The 27123-nt window shown below is 40.7% G+C and overlaps 1 protein-coding gene across 1 annotated transcript in view; it reads left to right on the top strand.

Moving 5' to 3' along the window:
• HOOK3 (hook microtubule tethering protein 3) overlaps positions 1-18549 on the top strand; it is a 128147-nt gene extending 109598 nt beyond the window's left edge. Inside the window, 7 exon segments of the mRNA XM_043514600.1 lie at positions 952-986; positions 8355-8437; positions 11112-11209; positions 14004-14108; positions 14389-14460; positions 18408-18515; positions 18517-18549. Of these exon segments, the coding sequence (XP_043370535.1) occupies positions 952-986; positions 8355-8437; positions 11112-11209; positions 14004-14108; positions 14389-14460; positions 18408-18515; positions 18517-18549 (534 nt within the window).
• Positions 18550-27123: the final 8574 nt, after the last annotated feature.

A 27123-nucleotide genomic window follows, 5' to 3' on the forward strand; every position in this document is an offset into this window, starting at 1 on the left:
GGAAGGGAAAATGTGCATATATTCTTCCCCCCGCCCATGAATAGTTTTAACTTTTTCCATTCATGAGTTACTAAATAGTTTCTTCTCTTGGCTGCTGTTTTTGCTTCATACTAATATGTTCTCTCTGTCTCTTGGCATGGGTTTCTGCTCAAGGCTATTGTGAGTATGGCTTTCTGCTTCCTTAACACTATTATGTTTTAGACATTTATGGTTTTGATAAAAAATGAGATTCTTAAATATGTAAAGTTATATTTTGTCACAAATGAAAAATTATTTTGAAGCTTTTTTTTTTTTTTTTTTTTTTTTTAAATAATGTTTATCCAGCTGTGACTTAACCACAAGGTACAGCTTAGGACACCACAGGTGTAAGGTATTTGTGCATCTGTAGTCAAACAGTAAAGACATGAGAACAAAGAACAGGAAAAAAAAATGTAAAGAAAAAAGTTGAGGCTGAACTCCTGGCCTTACTGAAGTCAGTGGTGAAACTTCCATTGATTTTGGTGGGACCAGGGTTTTAGACTTTTAAAAAAAAAAATAAGTGATGTTTCTTTAATGCTTTAGTAGTGCAACTCTTCAGAAAAGCTTGCTGCGCTGTCTTTTAGTTTCAGATAAAGAAGTTTTTGGATTACCGTGCAAACATACCAGAGCATGGAGAAAAGAAAACAAATGAAATAGAATTTTTTTTCTAATAAATTAATCTATTCAGTATTGCTCCAATTTCAGAGAAATGTTTGTAAAGCATCCTAACTTGAGTATGATCATATAACTGTCAAGGGAAGGATAATTACTACAGTACCATAGAGAACTGCTGTAACTGTTTGGTATAAACAGAATGAAATGAAAATATGGCAGCTTTGGTATAAATGTAAAATTATGTATTTCACCATAACTGATATAATCTAAAATTCCACAATTTTTTAAATAATTAACATACTTAACTTTCTATTTTAGTCATTTCTTTTGAAAAAGAAGCTCGAAGAACATCTGTAAGTAATAAAACTTTCTTGTATTGTTTTTGTAATATGAAATAAAAATACTGACTTTCTGTACATTGGAGAATGCTTAGCCAGTAGCAATAGCGGGAAAGTAGCCACTCATTAATGATTTGGAAGATATATAAGCAACAGAAGTGTGAACAGTCAAATATACCTAAGGAAGCCATTATTCAAGTATTAATTACATCTTGTAGAGAAAGACTTTGCCAAAGAAAAATAATTAAGGAAGAATAATAATTTTATGGTGTTAGAAAATTTGATTAAAAATTTTGTAAAGCTTAAATCAAGAGGAATAGTTCATGTTGTCTTGAAGAAAGCACTTTAATATAAACAGTATTTACTTGTCCATTTTTAAGTATACATTATAGCAGTAGTTCTCAACCATGGGTACGCAGAGGTCTTCCAAGGGGTTCATCAACTCATCTAGATATTTGCCTAGTTTTACAACAGACAACATAAAAAGCACTAGCGAAGTCAGTACAAACTAAGATTTCATACAATGACTTGTTTATACTGCTCTATGTACTATACACTGAAATGTAAGTACAATATTTATATTCCAATTGATTTATTTTATCATTATATAGTAAAAATGAGAAAGTCAGCTATTTTACAGTGATAAGAAAAGGAGTACTTGTGGCACCTTAGAGACTAACAAATTTATTAGAGCATAAGCTTTCGTGAGCTACAGCTCACTTCATCGGATGCATTTGGTGGAAAAAACAGAGGAGAGATTTATATACACACACACAGAGAACATGAAACAATGGGTTTATCATACACACTGTAAGGAGAGTGATCACTTAAGATAAGCCATCACCAACAGCAGGGGGGGGAAAGGAGGAAAACCTTCCATGGTGACAAGCAAGGTAGGCTAATTCCATCAGTTAACAAGAATATCAGAGGAACAGTGGGGGGTGGGGTGGGGGGAGAAATACCATGGGGAAATAGTTTTACTTTGTGTAATGACTCATCCATTCCCAGTCTCTATTCAAGCCTAAGTTAATTGTATCCAGTTTGCAAATTAATTCCAATTCAGCAGTCTCTCGTTGGAGTCTGTTTTTGAAGCTTTTTTGTTGAAGTATAGCCACTCTTAGGTCTGTGATCGAGTGACCAGAGAGATTGAAGTGTTCTCCAACTGGTTTTTGAATGTTATAATTCTCTGTGTGTGTGTGTATATAAATCTCTCCTCTGTTTTTTCCACCAAATGCATCCGATGAAGTGAGCTGTAGCTCACGAAAGCTTATGCTCTAATAAATTTGTTAGTCTCTAAGGTGCCACAAGTACTCCTTTTCTTTTTGCGAATACAGACTAACACGGCTGCTACTCTGAAACCTGTCATTTTACAGTGATAGTGTGCTGTGACGCTTTTTTGTATTTTTATGTCCGATTTTGTAAGCAAGTAGTTTTTAAGTGAGATGAAACTTAGGAGTACACAAGACAAATCACACTCCTGAAAGGGGTACGGTAGTCTGGAAAGGTTCAGAACCACTGCATTATAAGCTCCCTCTCACCCCACCCCCCACTGTTCCTCTGATATTCTTGTTAACTGCTGGAATTAGCCTACCTGCTTGTCACCATGAAAGGTTTTCCTCCTTTCCCCCCCCTGCTGTTGGTGATGGCTTATCTTAAGTGATCACTCTCCTTACAGTGTGTATGATAAACCCATTGTTTCATGTTCTCTGTGCGTGTGTATATAAATCTCTCCTCTGTTTTTTCCACCAAATGCATCCGATGAAGTGAGCTGTAGCTCACGAAAGCTTATGCTCTAATAAATTTGTTAGTCTCTAAGGTGCCACAAGTACTCCTTTTCTTTTTGCATTATAAAATAAAAGATAAGGTAGGTGAAGTGTAATAGCTTTTATTGGATCAACATGTGTTAGTGGAAGGTACAAGCTTTCGAGCATTGTTCTCTTCTTTATGTCTGGGGAAGGAAGAAGAGTGTCTGGGCTAAATACAGGCTGGGACAGATTAAGCAGAAGGGCTAATGCATTTGGAAGTGGTCACTTGAAATGAAGTAGGCAACCAGGGGTCAGATTGGTATTCATAAAGGGTTTGAAGTGGGCAATTAAGGGTAACAGGCAGTGCCGTGTTATTAAATTGCTATAATGAGTCATAAAACCAATGTTCATGTAAGTTCATGGTTTTTGGTGTCAAGCAGAATTATAAATTTTAATTTCCAGGTTCGACTTTTGAAGGTGGTGTGGTGGTTGCCTTTGAGGATCTATCTAGAGATCATGTAGGAAACCCAAAATAACTATCAAAAAACCTGATGACAGACATCCAACACAAAAACAGAAAGTGGAACCAACTACATCAGATCCACGACCAACAGAATACCACCTCTCAGAGAAACCAAGACACTATTATCCATCATAGGATAAGAAGCAATGGGTTTAAATTGCAGGAAGGGCGGTTTAGGTTGGATATTAGGAAAAACTTCCTAACTGTCAGGGTGGTTAAGCACTGGAATAAATTGCCTAGGGAGGATGTGGAATCTCCATCATTGGAGATTTTAAAGAGCAGGTTAGACAGATACCTGTGAGGAGTGGTCTAGATAATACTTAGTCCTGCCATGAGTGCAGGGAACAGGACCTCTTGAGGTCATAGAATATGAGGGTTTGAAGGGACCTCAGGAGGTCATCTAGTCCAACCCCCTGCTCAAAGCAGGACCAATCCCCATTTTTTTCCCCAGATCCCTAAATGGTCCCTCAAGGATTGAGCTTACAACTCTGGGTTTAGCAGCCAATGCTCAAACCACTGAGCTATCCCTCCCCCGTCCCATGGTCCCTTCCAGTCCTATGATTCTATTGTACTGGAACACTACATGACACCCCAACATCATCAACCTATCAAGACTACCCTAAAGAGAACTGAAGTATCTGTACTCTGCAAGGTACTGACCTTCTGCCCTACCACAGAACCTGATACTGTACTAACATGTGGAGAACTAGAAGAATTCTTCCACCGACTCCACCTCAAGGAATTCTTTCACAGCAAAGACATCACCCACAGCCACCACAGCCCCACTAACAGTCATAAGAAAAAAGAATAATTTGACTGAACACTCTCCCCCGCCCCGTGGATGAAACCACACACTGGATCATTACATTGATTGCTTCAGGAAAAAATAGACTCTGAAATTCTCAACAAGCATTATAACCACCACAGTCTCTATCACAAAGAGAATAGTTATACAGTCCCTGAAATCCAGCCACCAGATAGTGATCAAACCTTCAGACAAAGCAGGTGCTGTCATAGTTCTTAATTGTAATGATGGCATCAACACAGACAACTCTCTGACACCACCTATATAAAGAACTGAAAGAAGACCCCACATCACAATTCACCCAGGAGTTTAAAGATATCATCAAATCCTTTCCCAAGCAACTTGAAGGAAAACTCTAAAACCTCGTCCACCACGAACCACCCCCAGGGACCTTCTGCATGCTTCCAAAGATGCGCAAACAAGGGAACCCAATTAGACCCATCATATCTGGCCATGGCAATCTTATGGAAAGAATATCAGGACTAAGAAACCTTCCTTAAACCACTCACCACACAAAGGGCTAGCTTCCTCCAAGACACTAACAACATCCTCCAAACTGTGTTCCCTCTAATTTTTCCCATGCATGTGTGGAGTGAATTCTGTTATATGCACCAATATGGAGGTGATTTGTGAAACATCACCTCCATATTGGTACACGTAACAAAATTCATGGGGTGGGGATGGGACTGAGGGGTTTGGAGTGTGGGACAGGGCTTAGGGCTGGGGAAGAGTGTGTGGGGGGGTGAGGGCTCTGCCTGAGGCTGTGGGCTCTGGGGTGGGGCTGGGGATGAGGGATTTGGGGTGCAGGCTGCCCTGGGGCTACAGTGGGAAGAGAGGACTTCCCTCCAGCTCTCTCTCCCCATAGCAGCACCTGGGCTGGAGGGGAGAGGTGCTTCTACCCACTGCAGCAGTTCCGGGGCTGGGACCACGGGATAGGCGCCTCTCCCTCGGCCGCGGCAGGTCTGGGGTGGGCTCAGTTGGGGCCAGGAGAGGGGTGCCTCTCCCCCAGCTGTGGCAGGTCCGGGGATGGGCTGGTCTGGGGGAGGAGGAGGGGTGCCTCTTCCCCAGCTGCGGCAGGTCCCAGCTGGGGCTGGGTTGAGGCCAGGGGAGGAACTCCTCTCCCCTGGCTGCCGCAGGTTCTGGGCTCGGTTGGGGTCACGGGAGGGGCGCCTCTCCTCTGGCCACGGCATGTCCGGCGCTGGGGGAGAGACATCTCTTCCTGCCATAGCCTTGAGCACCTGCATGGTGCTTAATAGTCCTCTGCACAGCCATGCAGCTTAGAGGGAACTTAGCCTCCTGAAACTCCACATTAACAACCTCCGCCTGAACACCATGGATGTCACCTCCCTATACACCAACATCTCTCGCCATGACAGTATCGCTGCCTGCCTCAAATACAAACAAGATAATAGACTGCTTGGAAATCCACCCAAAACACATCGCAAAACTCATCCATGTCATCCTCACCCGCAACAATTCCACATTTAACGATGAACGCTTTGGCCAAACCATGGGAACAGCCACGTGTACTAGAATGGCTTCCTAATATGCCACCCTCTTTGTGGGCTATCTCGAGGAAGAATTTCTGGAAAAATGTACCATGAAACCAATGATATACCTGCTATACATAGATGATATTTCCATCATCTGGACAGAAGTCCTAAACTCCCGCATAGATTTCCACCACAACTTCAACACCCTCCACCCAACCATCAAACCATCTCTAGAACACTCCCTTGACTTTCTGGACACCACAATTAGTTTAAACAATGAAACCCTACAAATGACTATATACAAGAAATTCGCTGATCACCATGCTCATCTCCACAGATCCAGCAACCACCCAGACATACCAAAAAATCTGTTATCTGCAGCCAGGCATTCATATAACACAGACTTTGCTCTGAAGAGAGAATCTGAGCTACACACCTAAACACACTATAAACTGCCTTCACTAAACAAATACACTCCACCAGAGAAGTAGATCACATAATAGAATGGGCCACCCAAATACCCCAAGAGAACATGTTTTAGTACAGAAAAAACACACATAGACTGCACATTCCTAGTTGTCACCTACAATGCCACACTGAAACCCATACGGCATATCATCAAACAGTTACAACCCATATTTGATAGGGACCACATCCTGAAAGAAATCTTTCCTGAACCCCCTCTTCTGGCCTTCAAACAACCCCCAGCCTTGCCAAGCTCATCGTCAGAAGCAGCTCCCACAGACCAGGACACACCAACTAACAGTGGCACCAGACCCTGCCAGAAAAACAGATGCAAAACTTGCAGACACACAGCAGGGGAGATATCATACCCCCCATAACATAGCTTTCAAGATTCATAAATCCTACACATGCTTATCAGAACAGATGGTGTACCTCATCCAGTGCATCAAGTACCCAATAAGTATGTGAGTGAAACCAGATGTTGACTACACTCTTCAGTGGACTCACATAGGAAAAACAAAAAACAAAAACACCCTAATATCTGTGGGTGTACACTTTTCACAAAGTGATCACTCCATATCTGATCTTTCAGTACTTGTCCTCAAAGGAAACCTGCACAACACCTCCAAAAGTTGAGCCTGGGAACTTAAAATCATAACTCTGCTGAACACCAAAAACCATGAATTTAACAGGGACAGTGATTTTATGGGTCATTACAACAATCTGTAACACACCACACTGCCTGCTACCCTTCATGCATAACTGATCTAACTCCCAGTTGCCTACTTCATTTCAACTGACCACCTCCAAAATGCATTATCCTTTCTTCTTTAACAATCTATCTCAACTTCTATTTAGCTCAGATACTCTGCTTCCTTCCCCAGAGCAGAAGAGCTCTGTGTAGCTCAAAAACTTGGACCTTCCACCAACACAAGTTGGTCCAATAAAAGATATTACCCTCACCTACCTTGTCTCTCCCATATCCTCGGACCAACAGGGTTACAACACGACAAACAAAATAAAAGATAATATCTTAATAAATATAATAATTTTGTTTTACCATTTACACACTTGTCTTAATTTTACACTTTTCTGAACTGCAGTTGTTACCTAAAGTTCTTCTTCGAGTGGTGGTCCCTACATGTATTCCATACGTATATGCGCATGCACACCATGTGCCTGAATCCAGAAATGTTTCTAGCGGTATCTGTTGACATGCACTTGCGTAGTGCATCCCCTTGTGTTCTCAGCCAAGGATATAATGGGGTGTGTGGGCCAACGTCTCTTCAGTTCCTTCTTACCACTATGTGGCCCAAGTCACAACCCCTGTTCCTTCACACAGGGCTCTCTCTCTCAACCCACAAGTGGGAGTTACATAATGCCACACTCCGATCTACTTCGACAAATGGGGCACCCCATGGTAGGACCTCTTTTCCACTTGTGAGAACTTAAAGTTGTCCCTTTATTGTTCCAGGGGGGCCATGGGAGAGGAGTCGCAGGGCGACACTCTTCTTCTCCCCTGGACAGGCAACCTCTGCTATGCACTTCCCATTGCATCCTCTCACCCACCTCCACACTGATCGCTGCATGTTACTCACCCACATATGGAATAAGTGTAGGGACCATCGCTCAAAGAAGAAGAGGAGGAGGTTATTTACCTGTACCTGGAGGTTCTTCAAGGTGTGTGGTCCCTATCTGTATTCCAATACCTGCCCTCCGTCCCCTCTGCTGCGGACTGGACTGCATGGCCGTAAGAGGGTGTGCTGGAAAGGGGATGTGTGACCTGCATCTCTTATACCTTTGGCTACAAACATCTGTGGGTCAATGGACACTGCTAGAAATACATCTGGACTCAGGTGCATGGTGCGCATGCCACCCATTTATGGAATACAAATATGGACCACACATCTTGAAGAACTTCCAGTTACAGGTAAGTAACATCGTCACTTAATGACCTACTGGCTTACAAGAAGCATATAATCTCTATTTAGTGTGTTGTGGGGGGTTAGCCAGTCTTTAATAATATCATAGCTGTCAAAATCATGTATTTCAAACTGGCTTTGTACAGCTTATTGTAAATTATAAAGTAATTGTAGAATTTTGGACTCAGAATGGAGCTTTCTGATGTTACAACTGTGCATATACAGTAATGTTTTTTCTTCTGTTTTTTAAACAGTTCCATTCTTTGTTCATTGATATCACTCACCATGCCCTAGTGCCTCGCAGCCAAAAGTCAGCTTTGTTATAATTTCCTAGAATTGTAGAACCTGGAATTTTTTTTATTGCTTAATTTTCATTTGAGATGGAGAAGAGTGTTGGAACAATAATGTATCTTTTCACAATTTGTAACAGGGAGAAGCTGCATGAGGCTAACAATGAAATACAGAGGAAACGAGCTATTATTGAAGATTTGGAACCAAGATATAACAACAGTTGTGAGTTTTTCTCCATTAGAACACAGTCTTTACATTAAAAAGCTTGTATGTACAGAGAGTCTTTAATTAACAGAGAACTGTAAAATGCTTAAGAAAAATGGATTGTAAATTTTTAAGTGTTTTATTGATATAGAATTATAGGGAAGTCTGACAATGGTAAGCAGATATTAATTCTTGCAGAGGAGAACATCAAGATTTACTGACCCAAAAGATACTGCTAATGTTTATAGAGAGGAAGCAGAGGTCACTTTACTAAAATCTTGATGCCCAGAGGAATGTCAAGTTAATACAGTTCTTTATTGGTCATCTTAACCTCAGTTATCCAAAATTGCTGTTATCTGAGATAGGCTCATATCCCTGGTATCTGTTAAGTTAAAAATCACTCCATGCTTATTAGCTCTCCCACAATATGCTGATACGTACTACATGTTGCGTCAACATGTGTTCAGATAGTAGACTGGAATGGTGCTGACAGAGTTGGAGGTTCAGAAAAATCATTAGAGTAAATCTTTGGACACTAGTTGGTCAATGAGAATGTGGCTTTGGACAAGTAGGCCAGTTTGGGATTTCACAGCCATACACCAAGGCCCAATTGTAAAGGACTCTAAATGGTATATTGCTTTAAAAAAAAAAAAAAAAGGCAAATGTGTGCCACCAGTACATTGAGTAGGTTGGAAAAAAATAAGTACCCCATCATCTTTCAAACAACAACACCAGCATCTATCTGAAGGTGCCAGACAGGCTTTATTCATGAAAGGGTTCTGTAAGATCTACATACTATTTTGCTCTGCATTAGTTTGACTGGGACACGTTCCTTAGTTTTTTATCTTCTATAATATAAAGCATATGGCTGGGGGACTCTGATAATTCAAAGATGTGGAATTGACTAGTCAGGCCTTTAGTAAGATGTCAGCCCACGTAATCCTTATGCCCACTGGGTCAGAGGGAGGGCACATTGATACGGGATGGGCACACTTATGCATCTGTGGGGAAGGGAGGGAAAATAGGCAGTGGGAGTAAGTGGCAGATGACAGGAAAAGGTTAAAGGAGGAAGTGATATTTTTAAACTGCTGCCCCTTCCCTCCCTCTCCATCATGCACATTACTGAAGATCTGGAACCAAGATATAACAACAGTTGTGAGTTTTCCTCCATTAGAAAACTCAATGAGAAAAGCCAAGCTGCCGTTTCAGCAACAGTTTTCTCTGATTTTTCTAGAGTAAAAGCCAATCTGGGAGCGGTTCAGTATTACAAATTTGGTATATTCATACAAGAGAAAAACTTAGCTCAAAAAGAGTTAAAGCTGAAAATGTTTTTCAGTGGAGTCCAATAACCCCATAAATAATATTACACTTTACAAAAATTCCACACCTTAAAAAATTATAAAATGTCTGGAAATAAAGAATATGGGGATTCAGCAACTTCCCCACTCGCTGAACCTCAGTATTAACATATCTGACACCTTAAAGGGGCCTGATTTTGAGGGCAGGTACTTGGAATTTTTTTCATAAAGGTGTTTCAAGTTGAACACCCAAAATCACTAGCAGCTTTTGAAAATCTTGTCCTAAGCTTTTATTTGGATAGGCCTAAATGCCATTTATGGAACCTTCTAAAGTTTTTGTACTTCAAGAGTTATCCTACTCTGAAGCGTCACAGTAAAAACTGTGTCTGTAATTAAATTCTTTGGGTTCTTTTAACAGTCATGAGTGGAAACAACTGAAAATATCTAGGATTGTTGGATAGAATAAGAAGCAAAATTTTTAAAATAGATAATATAACCTTTCTGACTATCCCTTTCTGACTCTAGTAATGATCAGTAAAGTAGATCATTCTCTCCATGGTCACATTCTCAGGGTCAGGCCAGTGCTTGGAAAGGACATTGCAAGTAATATAAATGGGAGTGAGTGCCACAACAAAGTGCTATTGCAAAACAGATGATCAGGAGTTATGCCTGATCTGGGATTCTCCAAGAACCAAACACTTTTGTCGTGCACCATTTGATCAGGGATGACAAAATCAGTCTCTTCAGACAAGTCCTTGGCCGAACGATAATCTATACAGATGCTGTTGGCTAGCTATCCTCATAAATCAACCCATTCAAGTATCTGTACAATTAAACTGTCCTGCTGGTCCATAAAACTTATTTATAAAATGTTAAAAATAATTGTGTTTACTTTTATGTCACATTTTTGGTGAAATTCTTCAGTGTTACATCTGAGGCAATATGTGCAGGGGTTTTTTTCTCCTGTAGATTTCTTTAACATGTATTTGCCTTAGATGAATTATACTGCCACAATGTTTTGGAACATGTACTGCATTGCTAACCCTCACTTTTATGAATTAACAATGAGTTGGCCAATAGTGGCATTAATGAAGGGCACTAGTTATCCCTTTAATTTTCCATATCTCAGATAGTAATGTTGTCTACAGGTTAATTATTTAACTGGTGCATACAGTGGAGTAGAACACACTGTTTCTCCCTATATATGTTCTGAGTTGTTGAATACTTAACCACTTTGTCTGCTGAATTAGTAGAACATTTTGCAATCCTGACTTGTGCTCTCCTTTACTGAAAAAATAAGTACTAGCTATGGGTTTAATTTATATTTAAACACAATATTAAAGTGTGTTTGTTTTTAATATGACTTTTTAAAATGCGTTTCTCCCTACATGAAGCACTCAAAATGAAGAATTACAAGAGCTTTACGGAAAAAAGAGGAAGAAAGAAGCAAATGGAGGAACGGTACAAAAAGTACTTGGAAAAGGCCAAGAGTGTAAGTGCATGGTGCTCTGAGCTGAGGTTTATGTCGTTCATCCCCTCTCTGTGGTAATGAAAATAAATAAAACGGATCAGCCACAGGATCACCACAGGAAAAGAAGCTATTAATGGGTTTTGTTGTAGTTTTCAGTTTGATATCCCATATGCTACATAGTATTAAGTATCTCTTCCTGCAGAAGCCTCTACCTCAAATTCATGGTTCTGAAAACCCTGCTTCCCCCTGCCCCGTTCACCTATCTGTCTTTTATACAAACACCAATCCCCCCATTGGAAGCACCATATTCATTTACACCAGTGGTTCACCCAGATCAGTATTCTGTCCTTGACAGTGACCAGCACCAGGTGGCACCTGTTAAGGTAACAATTTTGTGATAACGTGCCTCATGGGGAAAGTTCTTTCCAACTCTACTCAGTTAGTGGGTTGATTATATCTGAAGCATAAGGGTTAATTTCCCTTTTTAACGTTTATTATGATAGCTATAACTGAGATATTCATAGAAATAGCTTATCCTATTAAGCTCTTTGCCTCAGTGAGTTCTATGGGTTAATTATGTATGCACGGTGTCAAAAAATAATTTACCAGTTTTAATTTCTTTGGTCTCCCCTCTTCTTGATTTGAGAGGGTAAATAGGACCACTCAACTGCCATTCTCTATGCCATTTATTCTTTATATTCCCCTTTATTGTGTCACCTTTTATTTATCTCTTCTCCAAATGAAGGATTTTTAGTACAGCCTCATATGCAAGCTGTTCCATGCTTCTAATCACTTCTTTTCCCTTTTCTACCCCTTTTCTATTTTGCTATATCATTTTCAAGGCGGGGGTGCCCAAAACTGATTGTAAAAAAATCAGAGTCTTCCTCAAGCCACAGATGGCTCATCAGGCTGATACAGTTTTATAGACATGTCAGTTTCCATAGCCACAGTACACAAGGGACTGCTGTGGCCTTTACTTCCTAATCCTATAGATCAAGTACCCATTTTGCAGCTGGGTGAATCGGAGATGGCCCATCAGTGTGAGATCAAGCGAAACTCAAACCCACAATCTTGGGTTGTAATTGAACACTTAAATCTCTCAGCCATCACCCTTTGTTAAGGTGTGGGTATGCCGTCAGTTTTATAATGGCAGTATGGTATTTTTCACTATTATTCTCTTTCCTATTCTGAATACACCCTAATATCTTGTTGGTTTTTTGCATCCACTGACAGATGTTTTCACTGAGCTGTTCGTGATGATGCCTAGGTCTTTTTCCTAAGTGAGAAGAATTAATTTAGAACCCATCAGTGAGTTTCTAGTCCATGACAGAAGTTTCTCTCTTCCTCTTTTGTGACTTAATAGCCTCTTGTGAAGGATTTCAAGGCTTTTTGAAAGTCCAGATAAATTATATTTTTCACTTCTCTTTATCCATTGTGTTACTGACTCTCTCAAAGCATTCTAACGGGTTAGAGAGGCAAGATTTCGCTTGCATAAGCTGTGCTGATTGTCCTGTTCATAGCATTTGATCTAAGAGTTTTATATAACATATTATTAATAACATATTAATAATATTAATTATTTTTCAACTAATCTATGCTTTTTGTGGCTTACTGATATTTCCATGATCTTTCCCTAGTGCCTTTTTAAGAAATTGCTACAGTGATTTTACCCAGTGACTAGATTTAATGACTGAGTACACAGTCTCTTAGTAGCTCAGCCCCTTCATTGTTAATTTCCTTCAGGACTCTTGCATGAATATCATCTATTAAAGGAGGTTTATTAAAACTTAAATGATGATTTTGTTCCAGCATATTCTATTTGACATTTCAGTATCTGACATCACTTCATCCTCATTACCTGTGCAAAGTTCTGAAGTAGGGTAGAAGATAGAGGAGGAAGTGAAGTGGCTGTTGTACGGAGCGAGCGCGCGCACACACACACACACATTCACTGTTAAAAAAGTTTCCAGCAACTTTCTTGGATGGAATTCGAAATCTAGGCCACTTATTGGACTCTCTCTCTCTGCTTTAGTTCAATTTTGATACGTGTTCAAATGCTACTGTGGTAGGTGCCACATATGACCTAGGTAGATATCGACCCATCAAACTTAATGGGGATTCCCTGGCACTTCCCTCGGATTCCTGCTAATGGCTGCAGCAGAGCTACCAGGAGAAACTGACAGTGGTGCTCCAAGTCCCTGAGTCATGGTCACCTTCCACCATTTCTTTCCATGAGAGGGAGTCTTTGAGTGCAGGGTGGAAAGTTGAGGGAAATATTTCCTGCATGTATCCCTTAGCACTGAGGAGAATGGCTTCAGGGATGGATACCCTTCACCCTCACTCTGTGACACTGGAAGTTGGAGAAGAACTAGTTCTTCTCCGAGTCTATATTCTTGAGTCCAAGACATCAAGCCTTTGAGTTTTTTGTTTTGATGGAGTCCTTTAAGAGACAGCAGAGAGCAGATGCTATGCCATCTCTTAAATGGGATTCAATTTACACCACCCTACATGGTGAAGTCAGGCAGTGGCAGGATGTTCACCACCACTGACTGACCTAGCAGGGTGGATGTGATTGGATGAAAGGATACAGCATCTTAGAATAGTGTGGTGTTCTCACATTGTGTTGTGTTAAGTTTCTTAAAACCATCCCACATAGTTACAAGTACCTACTTTAAAAGACTTTAATGTTTCTTAAGACCTATCTTGGATGGTTATAATCCTTTGGCGCTTGGTGCCTTTTATGTTATCTAGATGTATTTAGTGAGATCACTTTGTGGTATTTACTTAAATGAACTGTTGTGTTTGCATCTTGCAGGTTATCCGTACTTTAGATCCTAAACAAAACCAGGGAACAGCTCCTGAGATTCAGGCCCTGAAAAATCAACTGCAGGAACGGGACCGATTGTTTCATTCGTTAGAGGTAACAATCTGTATGTTTTATCTTGGCTGTTCTAGGTTTTCCAGATTTTTTCCATGTTTGCTAGATATGCTCTAGGAATTATTTTTGGGGAAGTGCTCGGGCCTATGTTACACAGGAGGTCAGACTAAATTATCACAATGGTCCCTTTTGGCCTTGGAATCTATGAATCCAGGTGTTTTGGGTTCAGGCTGTGTCTGTCTAATACATATTATCCATTTTGTCATACAGCTTTAAATTTATGGTCTTTTTGTTTTCTTTTCTTTTTTTTTTCCTCCCCTAGAAAGAATATGAGAAAACAAAGACTCAAAGAGAGATGGAGGAGAAATTTATTGTGAGTGCCTGGTACAATATGGTAAGATGCTCCAAACTGTATTAGGATTACAATTGTCAGACTTTGTTGGTGGTGTTTGTGTGGCATTTATCATGAGCCCTTTTCATTTAAGTACAATATAGTTGTTTGAACAAAAAAAACCAAACTGTCCTGTGCGCACACAGACAGATGAGTGCATTTGGCTCAGTAATCTATAAACAAGACAAAACTAAAAAGTATAAATAAATAAAGTATGTACCTGTACCTTGTAGCTATGCTTGCCATAACTTAAGTGGACACACAAAATGCTGAAAGAGATCATGTTGATAACAGACATCAGGTTAAACATGAGTTCACAATATAAAAGTCAAGCTGCTTTTCCTTCCTTGATTGCTCACAATCTTCAGTGTATTTATTTATACTTCATTAAAATGTCTCTGAAAGAGGCTCTAGGCACTGGTTATTGACTGTTATGGTCCCCTACCATGGCAGTTACCCAAGTTATGCATATTTGGTTTTGTTAATCAGAAATGGTATAGACAGTTTCTCCACACATAGCAGAGAGAACCATATTTGAGAAAACCAAAGGGGAATTTAACCAGAGTACAGTAATGGTGGCTATATAGGTAAAAACAACACTTCCTCCTTCCAATACATGAAGCTGTCCCCTGAAGTATATAAAAGGAATATCAGGGGGAACATGCACAGAGCCAGCGCAAGGCTGATGCACTACTTACGTCCTCAAAGTACAGCATGAAGTGGGCCACATGCTTTGGCTAGCCCTTTGGACAGGGGGTATATTTCACCCTGAGTGAAGCAGAGTTACCCATGACAGAGGGCATGGCCCCTTCAGAACCACCCTCCTGATAGATGGAATTTCTGATCCTTGTGGTATGTCGATGTCCCAGAAGGGAGCTTGAATCCCTCTCAGGTCCCTTCCCTTAAGATGCCTGGCAGCCAATATGCTCCCTCTCTTATGTTCATTAATTGGAAAGAGGAAACAATGCTCCACCACATCCTAGCTTGATTATTTGAACCTTTGGTGTGGGAAAGCAATTTCAGATGACTTTGCACAATTTTCTAATGTTATGCTTGCTTACTTGGAGATAAAATATCCCATTAACATTTAAAGGGACAATGACCACTTCAGTTTTTTAAAATCACATCATTTTGTATTTTTTCCAGTCCCCCACAGATCACCTTTAAATAGTGTGGTCTAAAATAGTTTTGTAAAAACTCTTTTATAGTTCTAAGGATTTTTCTGCTCCCCTGCAGTATTCAAAAGGCTCTTGTAGAGAATTACAGCACCAAACATCCTCGAGCCCACTCACTTTCCCATCTTTTCTGTGCACGTGCTTGCCTGCTGCCTCTTCCCTTGTTCCCTGACTTGTCTATGCCCTATTTGCAGGCCTGGGGAAGAATGTGCATGTGAACTCCCCCCAGAGCAGTGCAGCTGACCAGCAAACCAGTGAAAGGGTTTGTACATCAAATGCCCTCAGATTATCAAAGTCAGCAAACTAGAAGGGGAAGACTCAGTCTGTTGTTGTGACGGGAATTTTCTCCTCTATGTGACATGAGCCTGAAAACTCTCCGTCATACAAGCATTCACAACTACCTATATATATCATGTTAATAGTTTTGATACAGCAGCTATGGGTAAATAAATGAGTTCTCATCTCATGACATACTTGAATAGCAGTTCACACATTCAAAGCAATTTACAGTTTGTGAAGGCCAAGACTATAACAGGGTTCAAAAAAGAACTACCATATATACTTAATTGTAAGCCGGTTCATTTATAAGCTGACTCCCCCCCTCCCCAGATGGATAAGTAAAAATGGAATTTTTTTATGACCCGTTCATAAGCTGACCCTATAATTCAGGGGTTGGCAAACTTTGGCTCCCGGGCCATCAGGATAAGCTGCTGGCGGGCAGAGACAGTTTGTTTACCTCAAGCATCCGCAGACACGGAGTAAACCTAAGGAAACAAACTGTCCAGGCGCACCAGCTGCTTACCCTGACGGGCCGGGACAGCAACTGGTAGGGAAATTTTGGGGGGGGGAGAAGCTGGGGGTCAGGGGAGTAACCCCTGTGACCACCCTCCACATGACCCTAGCCCGGGACCCCCACACTCTCCCCATCCCATCCCTTCCCACCTGAGCTGGGGTGGGCCAGGGAAGGATGTCTCTGGCCTGGCCAGAGCTGCTCTGGCAGGCTGAGCAGCATGGCTGCAGCCTGCTCCGGAGGCTGGGGGAGAGCAGCGTGGCCAGAAGCGGAGAGACTCTGGCCCGCCTCTCCCTTCTGGCTCTGCGTCTGTGCTGCCTCTCCTTGCCCCCTCTGTTGGGAGAGGGGCTGTGTCCCTCTCTCTACCTATTCATAAGCTGACCCCCCTTCTCTAATGCTTCCCTTTTTTACTGAAAAAATTCGGCTTATGAACAAGTATATACAGTAGATAAATTAATGGAGGATAGGTCCATCAATGGCTATTGGCCAGGATGGGCAGGGAATGGTGTTCCCTAGCCTCTGTTTGCCAGAAGCTGGGAATGACTGACGGATGGATCACTTGATGATTTCCTGTTCTGTTCATTCCCTCTGGGGCCTCTGGCACTGGCCACTGTCAGAAGACAGGATACTGGGCTAGCTGGACCTTTGGTCTGACCCAGTATGGCTGTTCTTATGTCTTACAAACATCATCCCGTTAGTCCTCAGAGAAAACTCCTCTGAGAGAGGGAATTGCCATCTCATTTTAGAGTCGGAGACAGAAAGGTATAGACTTGTCGCAAGTGAGTGACAGCTGGATGTAGAACCTGGGAATCCTGATTCCAAATCCTGTACTTAAACAGCTAAACCTCCCCTCCCCCTGAATAGCTGCACCCATTTGTGTTCAAAGTGTTGCCTGTTACAGATATGTCTTATATGTTGGTTTGTAAATTCCATGTGGCAGAGATTTTGTTTGGCATAAATTTATGAAGTGCTGTATATAGTCACAACAGCATGGAAATAACAATGGTCTTTTTCCTGGTCCACTCACAAGTTTCTGTTGCTCTCTTTTTTCTCTGAAATGACCAGGTCCCTTTGAGGCCCCTGGTTTCTCAGGCCTTATCTACACTTTAAAGTTTTGCCAGCATAGCTATGCCGTTGGGAGGGTGAAAAAGTCAGATTCTTTAACCAGCATAACTATGCTAGCAGAAGACCTAGTGCTTTTGCTGATATAGTTTATTTTGTTTAGGGACTGGTATATAAAGTATACCTGCAAAAGAACTCTTCTGCTGGTATAAGCTGAGTCTGCCCTGGGATGGTTTGCTGGTACAGGACAAGGCCCAGTGGGAATGCTGCTAGTTCAGCTGGCTGGCTATTCTGCAGGTCCAGATGGGTGGCTATAGCTTCAGCTTCTTCTTCCTCCAGGTTAGGCCTCTGTTCTTCTCCACTGCCCAGAACAGTCTGTCTCTCTCTTCTGATTCTCTCAGTTAGAACTGTCTGAGTGCGTGCTGTCAGGAATTTTAATTTTTAATCTCTCCCAGTCAATCAGCAGTCAGCATGGCCAATTAGCTCCTGCTGCAACCATCAACAACAAACATATTTGTGGTTTTCTCTCAGAACAAATTCCTCCTATTTATAATATGCTAATATTTCCATGTGAGAAATGCATTTTCTAAAGTTGAGAGATGCACCTATTTTTATTTGAAATAACTTTAAAAAAAAAAAAGAGTGCCTGGGCAATGTATGGTTGCAATGTATGCAGAAAAGCATTCTCAAGTAGGGAGGGCAATAACTTACTATCCTTGAAACCTTTTTGCTTGATTACTACGAAATTTGAAAGTAAAGCAGCCTTTTTACGCTTGCAAAAATACACATTTTTCACACAATTCTCTGGCCAAAATTCAAAGTCCCAACAGGTTAGAATGGTGCTGATAACGTAAAGGAAAGACAAGTAGTAAATGGACAACATGTTGAGTAGCGTTCACTAATGAGTTTGTCTTTATTCATAGGGAATGACTCTGCATAAAAAAGCAGCAGAAGATAGACTGGCTAGTACAGGCTCTGGACAGTCCTTCCTGGCTAGACAAAGGCAAGCCACCAGCACAAGGAGATCTTACCCCTGGTCATGTCCAACCAGCTACTGCAAGGTAGAGAAGCCTGGCCTTTAGAAAGGAATCAACCCTGTGATCAGGCATACTTTGTTCCATGTGACGTTTCAGGAAACGCAACTAGCATCCTTTCTCTATCTTTATTCTTTGTTACCACTGTTATTTCTCATTTCAGGAAAGGGATTTATTATGATTTCTCATTGTTTTAATGCCCTTCATTCTTATTTTTTTGGAGTCGTCTTCTTTCTCTCTTTAAATGTGCCAAAATTTTGAAAACATCCAGAGGAGTGCTGTATTATAATGGAGTTTTTTAAATTTGTATGAAGTTGTCATCTCTTATCTAATGTCTGACATAAGCTATGTAGGAAACATACGTTTTCTGTTACAAATGGTATACATGTACCTATGTGTGTTACTATCCTTTATAAGACTCTCTTTGTTGAAAGGGAATTAGTCTCCTTTTTACTATGTAGTAATCTGTTTAAAATAGCTGAAAATCCTTTATAAGAAATGCAAAATTGCTGCATAAAATTGTTATAAAACATGTTTCCGGTGGGGGGGGGGGACACTGCCACCCTAGACATTAGCATAGAGGTGCTAACTTAGCTACATCCTGTGACACCTGATGTGGAATGTTTACAGAACAAAAATGAGTTTCTCCTTTCATGTGAAGAGGTTGCTCCTGTTCTTGGCACTTGGCGTTTATAGGGAAGTAGGATGATTTGGAGACTATTCTTTCGTTCTTTTCTCTTAAAAGGCTTAGATCTGCTTTTATTTCTCCACTGTATTGTCTGTTGTTTGCTGCCACAGGTGAAATGTTTCAGATTGTTCTCCCCACTCTGGTCGGTTGAGTATATCCAAAAAGAAAGATCAAGAGATATTTTTAATGCTTAATGTGCTACAGCATCATTGATTCAAAAGAAGGCATTTATTTTAAAGCTTTGTAATGATGGACAAACCATACTCAGGGATCAAGGCCCAGCTGAATATTGTTGAGGTTAATGTATTCAAATTGTCATCCACCACCTGAAGATTTATTTTTAATAGTTAATTAGGAGGATGATTATATCAATTGCCTTACTAATGGTAGCCATGCCTTTAGGCAAGTTTGTTGCTTACTTTATTGAAAACTGGCCATTTGTAGTCTAATTCTTTTAACACATACCTGTCCATTTATATGTAGCATCTTCGCTGCATCTTCACTTTGATTGGTAAGACAAGTGAGTGGTTCTCACTGCTGATATTAATTTAGAACAGATACTCCTACAAAGTGCTGAGTATTTCTGAGTGTTCTGAATGCCCTAAATTCCCAATAACTTCTTGAAGAGTTGAAGATGCCCCACGCCTACCACCTCTTAAGATCAGCCTTTACGGATTTACTAGTAGGGGAGCTTCATTTGTGTGTGTTTTGTGACATCACCTTCAACATAAATCTTGCTCCTGATATGGTGTGCATACAATCTAGTTTCTAAGTTTAAATTTTGTAAAATTATTTTAATCTCTTGCCCAATGCAGGACTTTTCTTCCTATAAATCCCTTCAAAAGTAGCTCACCTTGGCTTTTTTAAGCATTCCAAGGTATATTTTAATCTAACCTTTCGGTTTAAAATGGTCAAAGGACCCTGAAGGACCAGTACACATGTATTCAAAGACAGTGACTTCTGTAAGTGCTGTTTTATTCCAGAGCACATCCAACTGTTCAAAGCTGATCCATTTAAAAATGGCCATTAAATATATGTTGAAAGCATTTATCTTGATCCTGATTTTCCCAGCAATACAAAGAACATCTTCTGACGTCATGAGCAAATGTGTTTGTCTTTTATTCCAAAGAGAGAGAAATAATTGTTTAGTAGTGTTATATGTAGAGTAGTGATCAAAAGACTTTATAGCTGTTGTCTGCCCTTTGTACCTGTGCCTAAAATTAGGTTAGGTAAGATATCTCTTTAGTATGTGTAAAGCTAACAATGTAAAAAGGTAGTTCAGGCATAAACTGATATTTGCCTTCCTGTATTTTGTTGAGAAACAAAATGCTAAACGGACAAGTTTCATAAGCGCCATCTAGCAATATGATTATTCAGACACACGTCTTTTGTGGAGTTCAGACTGGTCACTTTAGGAACCTGTCTTGTGCGTTGTGTGTGTAAGGGAGCAAGAGGTAGTCAATGTTCCTGAATAAGTATGTACAGGATTTTTCAGTCCCTTGGAAGGTACCCAAGAATATTTAAGGCTTTATTTTTATTTTTGTCTGTCAGGCTCTTCCTTTGTACCACATCTGCCAAAATCTACTTGTGAATGAAGGGGGTCCAAAATCGTAATGGGGAAGCTATATCTCCAAGTTTGTCTACTAAGTCGTTTAAGATTACTGTTAGTTAGATGTGTATCTGAAGAAACTCCGATACAATTTCCATCCTAAAATGAAACAACTTGCTTTTGTTTTTTAGTTTTTTCTCTTCTTTTCTGGCTCCTTCTCCCCCTCTTTGTTGCCACGGGTCCCTCGAGATCTAGCTTTTTGTTTGTTTGTTTGTTTGTTTGTTTGTTTTTTCCGGAGCTGACTCTCTTTTATTTTGACCTTCCTCTTCCTTTCCCCACAAGATCAGACGCTATCTGAGGTGCTTCCCATAGTTCTTTCTGAGCATTTGAGTGAAATCTGCACTATCCTGTTGAGTTATGCTGCTTTTACAGAGGACGCTGTGTAGATAGGAACAGCAGAGACTAACACTGAGTGTATATTTGCTGCTGTTGTGGATAATTACAAGTTTATATGAAAACTGCCATCACTATTTCTAATACCATAAATTAGTACTAAATAAAGTACACGTGTAGTACTGCCCTGCTCACCTAAAAACGTTACTTCCCTGATGGGAGAACTAATTTGCATTCCTGCAAGAGGTAAACACCCCTTTCGGGCAGCAACCACTTTTAGCTGATAATGACAGAGAGCTGAGCAGTCCATATGAGCCCTTTCCGGGGTTCCTAACAACTGTGGCAATGTCAGGCAGGCACCTTCTTTCTGTAAGCTTTGTATTAAATAAAATAAAAGCAAATGGTCTAATGCATAAGCAAGTCCACAGATTCCAGACTGAGACTACTACTTTACAGTGCTGTCAAGCGGATGGAACTTAACCTCCTTTTATATTCAAGGACCTGTGCGGATTCAAGCTTTGTAAAGTGCCATGCATGTGATACTAGATACATAATAAAGAGAATATTAACAGTCCATTTTTTCCCTAAAAATACTTAGCACTTGTGTAATGCTTTACATTTTCAGAGTGCTTTACAAAAGGTAACAAACTGATTTTAAGTTAACTTTTAGCCAAAGTGTAGCACAAAGAGAAGTCTCATATAGAGATACACGTTTATAAACATTTTAAAATGAAATAATACAAATAGGAAATTGCCAATTATTTTTTCACTGTATCCTTCTTGATATTAAGCAAATAAGAGTCCTTGCAATTCTAGTGTCACCAGCAGATGCTACAGTAATTCTACATTCACTTGAACAAAAATTGCTAGCATTTTTCTATTCCAATGGATTGCATTAGCAGCTTATGTTCATTAGTGTATCAAAGGACGAATTTTAAATCCTGTTTAGAACTACTCTACCTGCGCTTTCTAGTATCTCCTAACATTGAGTGGTATGTGCAGTTGCTAAGATGCATTCAAATGATTTCTGCATTGTTTCAATATTCCTCTACATCAGATTGTCTACTTGGCAGCTTCCTGGTTGATTTGTAATAGTTTTTTTTTATTTGCTTGGATGCTTTGGCATAGATGTAGTAGTTAGATGATACTTTATCTCACTTTAACTCCCTTTAGACAGTGACTCTGAGGAAGAATACCATGAATGTGTCTTTCCAATTTTTCATTTTCTATGAAACATACTTAAAACAACACCTGGATCTGATGCCTTTGATTGAGAATTTTTCTCTTTACTTTTACTCTTGGAGAGGATTGGGAGAAAAATCTTTTTGCACTCATAGGGCCAAATACTTAAATCTGACTTCAAGTAGGTTTGCATGGGTGTAAATTGAAGCGAATTTGGCCCTTTGTTTTATGATAAGTCTGTCATTTAAAATAATTAGATATCTACAAAATGATTCTATATGAGGACTTAGGCAGTCACATACGTATGGTATCATCTACAGCAGTGGTTCTCAACCAGAGGTCCGGGGCCCCTTGGGCCACCAAGCAGAACCAGCATTAGACTCACTGGGGCTCAAGGTAGAAAGTCCTGCTCACCTGGGCTCTGCCACCTGGGGCTGAAGCCTGAGCAATGTAGTTTCGTGGGGACTCTGTGGCATGGGGCCCCATGCCATTGCCCTGCTCGCTACCCACTAATGCCGGCCCTGGCTTTTATATGCAGAAAACCAGTTACTGTGACACAGGTGGGCCATGGAGTTTTCATAGCATGTTAGGGGGGCATCAGGGGAAAAAAGGTTGAGAACCCCGATCTATAGAGAACTAGATTACTCTTGGTGAAGCCTCTTCTCAACAAGATCTAAAATGAGCTCACTTGCACTTGATAGCAAAATGACTTTCAACCACCCTTCCTTAAAATTATTGCATTGGCTGAAGCTTGCATGTGATTTTTTCCCTTTAAACTGAAAAGGTGAATCTAATGGTCACGAAACTGAGGAATTAGATTAATAATGGCTTGAGCCAAGTCGATCCTAGTTCAGCCTTGCCCACTTCCCTGCACAGTTCTCCCAGCACACTTCACTTTTGGGAATAAAATCACTTCTCCTGCCTACCTGTCTTTTCTCATTAAAAATAGATACAATTTGGCACGATCTGGTGTGCCTGGATATGTGAGCCCATCACATTTCAAGGGGAAAATCCTGACTGAGTCAGAAACACCCCAACCTCATGTCTGCTGAAGACACTAAGTCCCTAAAACAAGCAAAAAGTGTTGCTATATATACACGCCACTGGCTGCCACTTTCAGGGAATTGGAAGGCTTCTCAGCAATTTTATTTCAGATCCTACCTGGGTCTTGTGGGTCCTCGGCTGTGGAACTCTTCAAGCATGAGCAGTTGATATTTCTTCCCTGTCTGGAACTCAGGAAGGCAATTGAAGCTTGTTAGTGACTCTGCAGCCAAATCTAGGTGAAAATAAGAGGATTTTTTTTTCCTCAGCTGAAAAAAGGGAGGAAGATCTGTTCCAAGGTATAAAACTCCAAGGAGCAGTGTGTTTGTCTTTGTAAGATTTTTGCTGCAATTTGTGCACCGTATGAGGCAAAATACTGAATACCTGGGCTCCTGGAACTGATTTAAGTTAGTTTTTGAGTTACAGCTGACTAAACAAGAAACTCCAAAAAGGTGCTTGTTTCCCATCAGAATAAGGTTGTCTTTTTCAGCCATGCCAACCTCAGTTTTTTCCCATTTGGCACAATAGATCTCTGGAGATTCACTGCAACCAGCACCATACCTAGAGAATTTGAATGCTTCTCTTGTTTTTCCATTCTTGACTTTAATGTTTTCATTGGATATTGGGACATGAGCGTCATTTTTAAAATTATTCACTTGTTGAATTGGACAGATGGTGACATTTAACAAATAAAAGTAGACTAGAAAGCCCTAGAAAACTCTTCTAAAAGCAATATGCATTGTTTCCCAAACTGCACTATCCTACAGGACATCAAATTAACACCTAACAGTGGATTCAAGGCAATCTAATTGTTTGATATCAAAAACAGCTGATGGGTCAGAAACAGTTCATGACAAATGCTCTACAGTCTAGGTGAAAGGCTGATCCTTTTGAAATGTATGGGCATTTTGCCACTGATCTCAGAGAGGCCAGTTTTCGCTCCACGTTTGAAGAGAATTGCTGAGATAATGGGGTTTCTCTAAAGTGGTTCTGCACATTGGTTGGTGCTAATGGAGAATTGGAGATTTTCTCTGCTGCTGTTCATTGTGTACGTGAAGCCACTTGGAGAACTGACAAAGGAGGCATAGCCTGACATACTATATGTTGATACCACAATTTAAAGTAAACCCCCATCTCATGGGATCACAGGAATTCTCTCTCAGTGCTGTTCTGTTGCTTCAGATTTCAAAGTGGGGTTGAGACAGCTGATTGAAGCACTGTCCAGGCAAAAGTGTTACTTATAGGGGAAGAGATGGGACAACCGGGAAATCATTCGTATTTGGTGGGAGCCTTATTTACTGCTAGGTGCTGGCGTGTTCTGCAGTTAGGCATGGGAACAATTTTTGAACAGATGCTGAAGGTTACAGTTAGGGAGAAATGGCTATTTTCATCTTCCAAAAAGTGGACGTTTCATCCTTTACTTCCAGCTGTGGATCCTCAGGACAATGATCTTTGCTTTTGTGGTGCCAATTTTAGGGCCACCATTGAAAATGCACTGAAAGATTGCAGCTACTTCAAAACTTAACAGCACTCAGGTGGTCTCTCCCTGGAGGAATCTGTGCTGCCCACAGTTCAGAAACTGCTTATTATTCAGCCATTATGCTTCCATGTCTTGCTAATTTATCAGCATTATTAAAAACCTGCCCGTCACTGTTATAACGTGGCATGGTAACAAAAATGCCAAAGATCTGAATTGCTGTGACAGAAATAATTACACAGGGAGATAGTAATAGAAAAGATGAGTAAACTAAATGTGGCACTCATCTTACAAAAGAAAGCAAGCACTTGCCTTACAATTGCTATCCTGCAAGTGTAACTTGAATGCCCCTAATGGCATAAATTTTAAGAGAACAAAGTGCTGAGATCATAATAGCTCCATGATCAATAAGCAAGGTTTAAAAGATACCATCGCAAAGAAACCAGATAATGTATTTATGGAATTACAATATTAATAGATGCAAGAAAGCAACAGAATTTCAATTTAGTTTAACTAGACTTTAATAAAACATTTTATATAGATTTTCATGAACTCTTAACTAAACAATTCTAATTGGCTTGGGTATGAGCACTGTCTTTTTAAGCCTAAAACTGAGGGGCTAGTAAGCAAAGAGAAGTGGATCAGTGTATTTCTGGAGGAGGGCGGGGGCTGTCAAGTGGAGTTTTATTGGGGTTGGGGTTATGCCTGCTTTCATTTATCAACTTTAGTGAGAATCTGGGATGAGAAGTGAAGAATGTGGTGAGGCAGAATATTTATAAAGTTATCAAGTTTCTCAAGATCCTTACATTGAAGGAGCTATTATTAATAATAGTATTTATTAATACATTTGTAGAGAACCAAATGGGGAAGTGTTGGAAACACCAGTGAGGAAGGAAAAACCATTAGAAGTAGGAATGAGGAAGATAATGAAATGAGATTCAACATGGAAACATGCAAGATAATAAATCTGGAGAAAATATATCCAAAGCATATATTCACTGGATGCAAATACTTGGGAAAGGCATAGTGTAGGGGTGATAGATGACAAATTGCAATGTGACACAGAAGCCAAAAGGGAGAGTGAGCCATCAATTCTTTCCAGTTGACACTGCAACCTTTAGTGTCCTCAGCTCTTATATCATTCTGAAAAATAACATTATTTTAGCTGTAAATAGTTCATCCCACCCACAGACGATTTCTCAGATTTTCGGTGGGCTCTGACCATTTCCAATACAGAGTTCTATCCTTCAGAATAGCCACAGCCCCCAGAGTCTTTACCAAGATTTTGTCCATGGTAGTAGCTCACATCAGATGTCATGGCCTCCTCATCTTCCCTTACGTCAATGACTGACGCCTCGCTGTCAGATCTGCCATGAAGCCTTTGTGTCAATCTCTATGATGCTCCGTCTCCTTTTCTCACTGTGGGTCAGCGTGAATATCGAACAATCTGTTCTTACCCCTACGCAATCTTTGAATTTCATCAGGGCAACCTTGAATTCTCACTGCAAAGGTGTAGTTGCCCACAAATTAGGTTCCAGACCATGAAAGATATCACAGTTCATGTCACGAGCAATCCTAGGGTAAAGATCAAAACATGTCAGTCCCTCCTTGGCCACGTGGCCTCATGCACCTATGTCACTCCATTTGCAAGATTCCGCCTTCATTGCCTACAGTCGGTTTGCTCCTCAAGCCATCGTTCCATGAACTTCACACTGACAGTTCCCGCCAAGGTACTCTCTTCCCTCCTGTGATGGACAAATCTTCATCACATATGTGTAGGGGTCCCCTTTCTCCCCTCACCACCAGACAAGGCGATCGTTACGGATGCATCTCTACATATGGGCAACCGCACGGCACAGGGAATGTGGACATCTCGAGTCCAGAATGCACATCAATGACATGGAACTACGGGTGGTACAGAAGGTGTGCAAGTCCTTTTTTCCTTTCATCCGCTTTCACCATGTCCTCGTAATGTCAGACAAAACTACAGAGGTCTTCTACATCAGCAAACAAGGGGGAGCGAGATCTGCCTCCCTGTCTACAGAAGCAATCAATCTCTGGAACTAGTGCATCAAGAATCAGATCACCCTATCTGCAGCCTACCTTTTGGGGATGCAGAATGTGCTCACAGACTCCCTCAGCAGACACTTTACAATAGACCATGAGTGGGAACTTCATGACACTGTGCTCCACAACATTTTCACAAAATGGGGGACCCCAACCAGGAATCTGTTCGCTTCCCAGGCCAAAAACAAGTGTGCCACATATTGTTCCA

This window comes from Dermochelys coriacea, chromosome 5 (assembly GCF_009764565.3).
Source record: "Dermochelys coriacea isolate rDerCor1 chromosome 5, rDerCor1.pri.v4, whole genome shotgun sequence".
In the NCBI taxonomy this organism is placed as follows: Eukaryota; Metazoa; Chordata; order Testudines; family Dermochelyidae; genus Dermochelys; species Dermochelys coriacea.